Genomic DNA, 10653 nt, shown 5'->3' with positions numbered 1-10653 from the left:
TTCCTTTATGTATAGGGTCACTGGGCGAAGCCTTATATTTTTTGTCGACCTGTGGTGTAATTACCTGAGACCTAACAGGGTCGTTGAAGATGTCTGCAGTGTCTCAACATGTCTTTTAGCATTGACAGGCACTGTGCCTAGCGTTGGGTAGAGGACAAGGTCTCAAATAAAAAATCGTCCTCGAGAGGCTCACTGTGTAGCTGCACCTTATGAAAGGTGGCAGCTCTTACTATAAGGTCATGGTCGTAGTGGTGTCGTCCGGAAGAGAGGGTTTAGCAGGATACAGATCAGTGTTTGTATCAGCAGGTGGTTCTGAATCGTAAGTGACCCATGGGTAGGAAAGAAAAACCGCCCATATCTTCCCTCCCACCTCTCCTCCCTGTGTAAGAGTGGAGGGAACCCTCTGGTAAGTATGGTGCAGGGGAGGCTGGTGAAGCTAGTGGTGACTGTGTGTGGCTATGTTTTGGTGGAGGTGGGGTTTCCAAAGCCTCTTCAAAGGACAACTGACTCTAGGATGGCTGTGCACCAGTAAGAGGTCTTGTGATGATGTGTCCGGATATCTCATAGTATGTTTTGTCTGGAATTCATCTCCTCTTGTAGACACTGAAGCACAGGTTCCAGACGCTCAGAACAATGCGCTGGTGTGCCTAAGGTAACAGATTTAGATTCCGAACTCAAAAGTTTCAATGCCGGTGGTTTCGGTGCAGATGATTTCTGGTCCACAACAGATACTTTCTGTACCAGTGTTGCAACAGCAAGGATTTCAGCTCCAATGCAGGAGGGGTTGTTTAGGGAGCGTGTGCTGTTTTTTTCGGCGCCAAGCGAAGGCTGGGCGTGTCTGAGACCACTGGTCGGTGCCGACCGTGGTCTGAAGGCAGTGGTGACCCAACAATGGATTCTGGCCGATCTGGCGTGCGTTGGTGACAGTTTATGGTGGTCTGTTGGGGCCAGGGTCGAGGTGAAGGGGGCACAGTACTCAAAGCATGACCTGAGGTGAGCTCCTGCAGCTCTATGTCAGAGCCGGAGCGTCGTCATGGGAGAAGGTGTCTTTGTCTGCAGCCGACACCTGCACCTGTGCCTCCTCTTAATGGCCCTTGGGTCCGAAGTGTTTTTCAAGCTGAGGTGGGACACTTTAAGATATTGAGCTCGACAATGGCACAGCGTCTTCTTGGACTGAAAGGATTTGCAGGCCTCTGTTAGCCTCTTCACGTTCAGGAGAGAGGCATAAATTACACACATGGTGGCGATCCGTGCATGGGTACTTGGTGTGAAATCGAAGATAGAAGCAAAAGGGCATCTGTTCCATTACCAGGTGGACATGGTGCAGAGGGAACGACAAAGATGTAAAGTCTGCCCGAAGGGTGAAGCCCCACAGGGGCAGCAGCCACTCGAGTCGCCCAGACAAAGACAACGTTGATGAACGGACGAGGGAGTCAGGAAAAAAGACAAAATCTAAACAATACCGACGATAAGCCTAAGAGAAATAAGTGACGGAGCAGAGGAACACATGTCCGAACCCAATAGCTGAAGAAAACAATCTAACAATGGAGTCGATGACCATGTGCATCACCAGCAAGAGGAGGAGTCACACTACGTCATGACTGTAAAGACTTTCTTCAAAACAAAACAACTTGCACACTTCCAAGTACAACACAAGATGGCAGGATTATGCCAAGCATGTGTATCTACATCCACACATTCCTCGAACATTCTACATCTCTGGAACCCTCGATGGATCTTTTTCAGGTAAAAATGTATAATAAAATCTAACCTATTTTAATAAATTAGTGTTTTTCACTGCTGTGTTTGTTTCTTCTGCAATTATTTTGTTGCTGTTTCAATAATTTACCTGTTTTTCTTTGTGTAAGCCTGACAACTTTCAGCCAAAAAGTCAAAGCTATCCAGGATTAACAAATGAAACCTAATGATCCGGAAGGGCTTGGTAAGTGTATTAGACAGTGAGGTCACCGAACCACACCACATAATACACCCCATTTTCTCACAATAAACATTTTCATACTTTGTGTAGACATGTGAGCAGATTTCTTGAACCAGGAGCATGAATGAAAGCTTATGTATTATTATATGAATGTGAGAGACAGCTCTATCCTCATTTTCACAGGGAAGTAGTTGAAGAACTTATCACACTTTTTTTCTGGAGGTATTTGTATGCGTACATCAGATTTAGGAAGAGTGAAGTGTTTTATGACATTGAACAACTTTTTCTGGTGTTTTTGTTTTGTTTGCTCCATATTTGCTTTCCATTTACACTAATTTGGCTTTGAATATTATTATTTAGGCACTTCCTATAAGGAGCTTTTTTCTGTTGAAGGTCTATTGTCTCCAATTCATTTTGATCAATATATAAATATGTATATTAGACAGTGTAGCTATAATTAAGACCATGTTTACATAAGAAATAGTTTTTTTGGTTTGCTAATACGTTTGGCGCCATTTTAGGAAGCTTCATGAAACTGTCCACAAAAAAAATGCTTTCCATCTCAGCTCCTTCCTGGAAAGTTTTGGGGTGAACCGTCAAGCGGGACACAAGGGAAAAAAGGGAGGGGGCTGAGGGAGGTGTCCCAAAGCATTTTCCCCATGAAATTTCCCACCGGAACTTTAGACAGCGTTACGGGCAAAACGGCTGAACAGAATTGAATCAAATTTGGCAGAAAGCTACATATATACTTAGAAACCATGTTTTTTGTGATTTTGTGTAAATCAGTTCAGACGTTTGAGAGAGTTTAAGCTTTAACATTTATAGATATCTAGCGGCGTGGTCCTACCAAGGGAATGACGAAGTACTAAACATGAAATTAAGCATACTGATTGGCTCTCGCAGGACCAAGGGCTGTGATAGGCTGGCTGCAATATGAAAAAAAAATTTGTGGCTGCCATTTTAGGACTCAGAACCTCAGTCAAAGAAAACAGCAAATAAAAGGGCACATGTAAGGCTACCCAGACCCCTGGTCCTTGTGGGTCGGGACTTATGGGAGCCACCATGGGGTCAAAGTGAAAGAAAAAATAAAAGATTTTTAGCATTGTTGCGGGTCTCGCACAGTTTGAGTGTGGAAAAATCACCTAAGTACAGCAAAATTACTGTGAATTTCTGCTAAATTACTGTGGGACAAAATCAAAAAATAAAAGTTGGGTGGGTGTCCGTGGGTTGTTGTGCAACTCTGAGGGGTCGGTCAGCAATAGGGGGTGGAGGGCTGGCCACCAGCAGGGGGTTCCCTGGGCGGCCTGGGATTGACGAGGCGCTGCGGTCACATGCACTCCTCCGCACACAGCCAAAGGCCTTGCACAGCACGTGGTAGGTTTACTTAGGTATGGTAATAAAATATTACTTTACATAAAAAACATAGGAATTCACTGAAAAAAAAATCAAAGGTTAAAGAGTTGTTATAGTTAGGTGGAAATAACAGTTAAAACATTACATTTTAAACTAAAAATCACTGAAATACATCAGGTATATTTAACTCAAGAAACTATAACTTGTGTACTTGCCATGAACTGCTTATAAGCTCACATTTGACATCATTCATGACATATTCAACCACACCTTTGATAAAATCACTAAAGACATATGAAATGACATCATTGATGACCACAATGTGTATGTGGGGACACAAGTTAGAGTTTCTTGAGTCAACCATAACTGGTGAATAACTGATCATGCCTGTAAGTGGGCAGATTTTCCTCATTTTTTGTCTTTTCATTTAGGGATGTAAAAAACAGAATGTTTTTGCTCTTGAGCTGGATGATGAATATGTGACTCAATAGCTCACAACAACATTGTTCACATATCCACGCATAAATTAAAATCTGAAAGTTCTAACTTGTAATTGGTGGCTAAAAGTTACTTCATAATGAAACCCAAAGCCCCATGTTTCTGAAACTCCCACACCAAGTTTAATTTTGACCCTGAGGTTAGCAAATAAAACGGAAACATATTTTATCATCCAACCACCAATAAATGCAATACAAAAACTACCCCCTGGACTGGTAGAAAGGCCAATTAACATAAGAAAAGTATTTGGGGGAGGCTTGGAGGAAGCGATGGAGGGGCAGACTGTCACTTCAGTAAAGCGCTGTAGGAATTTATAAGAACACAAAAGAAAAAAAACAATTTTGCAGCTGGAAGGCACTGTAGATACACAAGTTGTGCATGCCTTTGCCACCTTCTTACTGGTTGGAAAAATATATTTTATTTCATAAAGTATTTTTTTCTTTGTGGTTGTCAAGAATGGCTGTGCCTGCCACAAGAGGCTCCCATGATTTCACAACTGCTCCAGAATCTCAATGGATCCTTGTCATTTTTAGACTGCACTTGTGACTGATTTTAAATGTACGACAGACCTGAGATGGCAGTTAAGGTGGCCCTACCCTACTTAACGCAGATCACATGGCGCCATCCTGTGGACCTGACTCGTACAAGATGAGGATGAGTAGATAAAACGCTGTGAATGGAGATGGACGTGGAAAGGAACTGTGCTTGATTACTTTAAAAATAAACTGTTATCTAGAATTATACTATCACAGGCCTCCACCTCATTATATTCTGTTCCCTGTAACCTAGTTTCACCAAGAGTGCATGCGGGAATGCACATACACACATGTAGGCACAGGCCCAAAACATGCCCACCACTCCCCACTCCGCCATTCCCATCTGTGTAAGCCACCTGATGGTTGAGATGCTAGTGCTGCAGTAAAATTTTTCTCTGTAAAGTGGGTCACAGGTGCTTTGAGCCAGGCTCATGACACAAATACTTAAAGCAAACCAACAAAAAATGTCCCTCCTTTGCAAAAACTGAAGATCTCAATTTTGTTTTTGCACTAATACAATGTACAATCTTTACCAACTTTGTTGACCCATTAAATACTTCCACACACTACAAAACACAAAGTCTTAAATAAAACAAATCACTTTGTGGTACAAAGACATTTCCTGAGGACGATGTTCAACATCCGGTAACAGCAGGCCTCTGGAGAGGGTGGACATCTTGAAGGTAGCAGGTCTGGCTTTAAGAAGACTGAACAGGCATGCTGAAGGTTCTAAGCCACGTAAATATTTTAATATTACAGGAACTATTTGGATCACAAGTTCCAATCAATGTTCACTATTGTTTTACCTTTTGTGTCAAGTACACACAGTGACCATTTCTCATTCACACATTCCTCCCACAAAATACAAAGACTAGCAAACAATGTCTTTTTCTCTAAGAACAATATATATTTTTTCCTTTTCAAAATAAATACAAACAGAAACTGTGAAATAAGATTCCAAAAGAAGGACCAGTCACATAAAACAAAACTGGCCCAGAAAATTCTACTCAACAGCATACTGCCTAACTCTGAAGGCATCAGACAAGTAATAAACATTGTATTGCAAAGATACAATTTGCTGTCAGTCCTGTTTAGTAAATAAAAAAAGTCACAAGGTTAAAGTAGCATACCAATGTCATTCGCCTGAAAATGGCTTATAGGTGAGAATAATTTAAATTCTCCTCGAATGTACACTATTTACAGTCACAAGAAGGGGACAAAAGGGCCTAGCCAAAATATTGTCAGTTAAGGGCATGGAAGCCGGGCAAAATACAATTTTCCTTCAGATTGTCAGTTTTCTGTGGTTTGCAGGCGCTTTGCGTTGGGGTACAGCATGCAAGTGTTGTGCTGTAACTTCAACATGCTTGATTCTGAATTATCCTACAGCTTAAGACCCACCAGCGAGACTTGGGAGCCACAGCCTGTCCTCCGCGACCACTCTAGGGGGATCACTCGTTTATCTCGGTAGCAACCACAACTTCAAGAAAAACACCATTATTGAGGGTGAGGCAGGTTTGGATCCACACTCTGCTCTTCTAAGAAAAACTGGTGAGGCTCCTGCAAGCTATATATGAAGCTGATTCTCCATCTTCTATGTGAGATCACATAACAAAACATAAGATTATGAAAGAACTGCTTGCCCTTGCCCCCTTCCAGCAATATTTAAAATGTAAACAATCCCTGTTTTCCTTTTTACAGCATCCTATGGCTGAACCCCTACCGGTTGAAGCTTGGCTGCCGGTCCTTCCAGATCTGGAAGCTCAGGATCTCCCTAGTCATCGGCCAAGAGCAGTGACCGCGTCTGCCGATTGAACGCCCGTGCCAAGAGAAAGATGACGAACTCTTTCTGTTGCATCACATTATCAACGGTTAACACAAAAAAATGCCTTGAAGAGTACATTTCTGACAATATGAACAATACGTACAAAATAGGGAGGGGGGGACTATACAGGGAAATCAGTGACACATCCTCGGCCACAGTGTTGTCAAGTAGAAAGTCTGCGCTGCACACACGTCCACCGTTAGTCGCTCTCACTGGAGTCACTCGTTTGGTCACCTTGGACTTTGTTGCGGTGCTGCATCGCACGGTGGTACGCAATTTGCACAGACTTGCGGATGTTCGACTTTCGCCCTTCGAGCATTTTTTCCTTATCCATCTCCTGGTTGACGCCCAGAGGAACCAGCTTCGACCTGGGTAACCACTGCCTGCAGGTAAGAAGTAAACACAGCATCATCAGTTATGTAATACTGTAACGTGAACCTGGGTGCCAGAGAAGCAGGCTGCACCTGGGACCTGTGTCAGAGGCAGCAATACGCCCCCTTGGACTCCGGCACGCCACACCCTCCCTTTGAGCAGACAGGACTAGGATTCAAGCCACATCATTTCTCAACCTTTGTGGATACACAAACAACCAGGCGCGCTTTCCAAAGCCTAGTCCCAGCCAACAGACTGGGGAAACCGATCCTCACCACCTAACCAACTATCCATTTAAAATGATACCTGAAGAATGGACACATACCTCTCTCTGCTGCAACTAATCTCTACCCTTTAAAAGAGCAGTCAAGAAATGACATTTCTGGCTGCCCACATGAGAAGAGCCGTACAAGCTAGCACAGCAGAGGACTGTTAACACTGCAACCAGGAACGTGATGCAACAGAACCAGCACTGATGCAGTACTGAGAGTGTCCTACCATGAGTTTAACAGCAGATGGATGGATCTGTGAGGTGAGAGGACTGCAATTCTGATCTTATTTATAAAAAAAGACTGATTTGAATTGTTCATCATTACCAGTGATTATCAGTGCATCATTTTCCACAGTGAGGCAACTGGAAGATACTTGAAATAGACAGTGTACATTTTTTTACGGATCCAACTGCTTAGCTACGCAAACAGCAGTCTCCGGAGGAACTCCATGAAAATGTAAGGTCCAGAAACATATCAATGTCCACCTCATGAGTCAGGCGTGTGCATAGACAAGGACTTCCTGAAATTGGGGTAACCCCTTAAAGAGCTTTGTTTCCCCATTCTGGTAACAGTGCCATCAAAGAGCACTTTTACCATGGGGAGAATCTCCTCTGCTTGCAACGTAATCTACAAAACTGCAGGTAAGCCACTTACCAGGTACGCTTATTGTCAAAGAACAGAACAAGGTAGAGGTGTTCTCGTGCTTCCTGCGTCATCTGCTCGCCCAGCTTCAGCACTTCCACTGGCGGAACCGGGATGGGGACGCCGTGATGGAACACGCCTTCCCTTGGCATTTTTGGATCAATAATCTGTGCGGGCAGTAAACATATCAACACGGCAAAAGCAAATTAGAACCTGCTCATCAGCACTGAGATCCTGTCTGGAAGATCCCCGCAGAAGTATACACCAAGACCAAGCCGCTGCTCTCGAGAAGTGGCCCTGCGACTGCAAAACCAAAGCTTCCTGCAACTGGCCAAATCATGTCGTAGGTGGTAATAAGGACTGCAGTATCGTTTTAGCATGGTTTTGCGAAAACAATCGGATTTCTAATTATGGATTTCACATATTACCCAATTTCTCTTTCCTGATTAACAATTTTTTGCGCCGTTGCCTGAGTTTAGTTATCTGCAAACCACCCGTATAAAGATCTCAATAGAAACTTGACAACTACGTTTTCTTCACATACAATCCATTTACAAATGTGTTAAACTCCTAGGTGCCCTGTCCAACCTAGAGAAACCTTTGTGAAAGTTTCACTCAAATGAATCCATGCTTATTTTAGCGTAATTAAGTGTTTGGGGGCTTGCAAATTATCCTGTAAGGAAATCATCAGTTTAAAAAGTTACATTTTAAAGAAGTGGGCAGCATTTCGCTTGCTCACCCAAGACTATCCACAACCATATCTCACTCTCAAGTTTAATGGCATGCACAAGTACACATAGTCCTCAACACCCCTCCCATCTATGGCTAAAGAATAGCAACCTCACTACTGAGCTGTATCCTGAGTTCATCAAAAATAGCAGGCGATAAAGATTATCTACCAGTGCAGGGTAAGATGGGTATCCTCGGCACTTTGCCCACACCAGGTCCAAGGAATCAAGAGGTGAGTCTTCATCCTCGGAAAGCCACCCTGATCCTCGCGACATTGATTTGCGCATCACTAAACCAAAAAAAAACACAAAAAGCCTTGTTAAAGGTAGAGTGAGCCTAGCCTAGCACACACACAAGAAATTAAGGTGTTTTAGATACATCTACTACCAGTCCCTTTTCATGACTCAATACAATGCAGTCATTTAACCCCACTGGGCATGGCCAAATGTTATCTGGGAGAGAGAAGAACTGTACACAGGACATCTGCTGCACCTCACTCTAAGGTGTTTTTGGGCCTCTCAAACAAATGTCATGTGTTAATACTTGTATTTTACTTTTATACCCAGGTTGTGTTTGGTGGGAACTACTGAACACTTGTCGTCCCTTCTAGTGCTAATCTGAACATAACATAATACCTGCCAGAAGTTCACTCCATTTTTTGCCAAATTTGTCTTGTGTGTTCTCCAAATGTTAAGAATTACCTTTACAATACAATGTTCCAGTGGCAGAATTCGCATGGATACCGCCCATATATGCTAGGTGGGCTTGTGTGCCAAAAACTACCACCAATATTTTAGAGATAAAATTTGTATCATTGTGTGCTCTCCCCCCCCCCCAAAAAAAAACCTCCCTACCCCTTGAAGTCCCCCTGCCAGCCCCAGTATACTCTGGCTGCCCTCTCAAAGGCAAAGAATTACCTCCAAGGTCCCAGCACCAGCCGATTACCACCTGTTCCCCACGCCACAAATTTAATCCATTATGCCAGCGTGAGCTTCAGCTTTTTTTTCCAAAGAGCGCTACAATGCCAGTAATTACTTCTAGTGTGTCAGGGCTTCACTCTCCCACGAGTGCCTTCCCTTATGCTAGAATTATCGTCAATATGCCAGCTGCAGTATGTCACCTTGTGTGCAGTCATAAGCACAGAATTATATAGCTATGCAATGACCAGCAGACAACTGACAATCATAAAACACACAAACACACTATTACTCACTCACACTCTCTCACGCTCATTCATACTCAGTCTTGCATGCTCTCTTCCCCCTCACTTCCTCTAACTCCCACTTACTCATTCTCACAGTCACTCATTGTAAGGAAATGCCTCCTTGGCATGGTTGCCCCCTGACTTTTTGCCTTTGCTGATGCTATGTTTACAATTGAAAGTGTGCGGAGGCCTGCTAACCAGGCCCCAGCACCAGTGTTCTTTCCCTAACCTGTACTTTTGTATCCACAATTGGCAGACCCTGGCATCCAGATAAGTCCCTTGTAACTGGTACTTCTAGTACCAAGGGCCCTGATGCCAAGGAAGGTCTCTCAGGGCTGCAGCATGTCTTATGCCACCCTGGAGACCTCTCACTCAGCACAGACACACTGCTTGCCAGCTTGTGTGTGCTAGTGAGAACAAAACGAGTAAGTCGACATGGCACTCCCCTCAGGGTGCCATGCCAGCCTCTCACTGCCTATGCAAGTATAGGTCAGCCACCCCTCTAGCAGGCCTTACAGCCCTAAGGCAGGGTGCACTATACCATAGGTGAGGGTACCAGTGCATGAGCCTGGTACCCCTACAGTGTCTAAACAAAACCTTAGACATTGTAAGTGCAGGGTAGCCATAAGAGTATATGGTCTGGGAGTCTGTTTTGCACGAACTCCACAGCACCATAATGGCTACACTGAAAACTGAGAAGTTTGGTATCAAACTTCTCAGCACCATACATGCAAACTGATGCCAGTGTACATTTTATTGCAAAATACACCCCAGAGGGCACCTTAGAGGTGCCCCCTGAAACTTAACCGACTGTCTGTGTAGGCTGACTAGTTCCAGCAGCCTGCCACACTAGAGACATGTTGCTGGCCCCATGGGGAGAGTGCCTTTGTCACTCTGAGGCCAGTAACAAAGCCTGCACTGGGTGGAGATGCTAACACCTCCCCCAGGCAGGAGCTGTAACACCTGGCGGTGAGCCTCAAAGGCTCACCCCTTTGTCACAGCACCGCAGGACACTCCAGCTAGTGGAGTTGCCCGCCCCCTCCGGCCCCGGCCCCCGCTTTTGGCGGCAAGGCCGGAGAAAATAATGAGAATAACAAGGAGGAGTCACTGGCCAGTCAGGACAGCCCCTAAGGTGTCCTGAGCTGAGGTGACTCTGACTTTTAGAAATCCTCCATCTTGCAGATGGAGGATTCCCCCAATAGGGTTAGGATTGTGACCCCCTCCCCTTGGGAGGAGGCACAAAGAGGGTGTACCCACCCTCAGGGCTAGTAGCCATTGGCTACTAA

At 44.4% G+C, this 10653-nt stretch overlaps 1 protein-coding gene across 2 annotated transcripts in view; it reads right to left on the bottom strand.

Moving 5' to 3' along the window:
• Window positions 1-5047: 5047 nt before the first annotated feature.
• The window catches only part of BRPF1 (bromodomain and PHD finger containing 1), a 215638-nt gene continuing 210032 nt past the window's right edge, over window positions 5048-10653 (bottom strand). For both annotated transcript variants that reach the window (XM_069206142.1, XM_069206141.1), the window contains exons 13-15: window positions 8334-8452; window positions 7447-7601; window positions 5048-6531 (exon numbers count right to left, since the gene is read on the bottom strand). In XM_069206142.1, coding sequence (XP_069062243.1) covers window positions 6348-6531; window positions 7447-7601; window positions 8334-8452 — 458 coding nt within the window. In that variant the 3' untranslated portion in view covers window positions 5048-6347. The remainder of the gene's footprint in view (window positions 6532-7446; window positions 7602-8333; window positions 8453-10653) is intronic.

Source organism: Pleurodeles waltl, chromosome 9 (assembly GCF_031143425.1).
Source record: "Pleurodeles waltl isolate 20211129_DDA chromosome 9, aPleWal1.hap1.20221129, whole genome shotgun sequence".
NCBI lineage: Eukaryota > Metazoa > Chordata > Amphibia > Caudata > Salamandridae > Pleurodeles > Pleurodeles waltl.
This window is presented reverse-complemented; position numbering and strand designations above follow the sequence as displayed.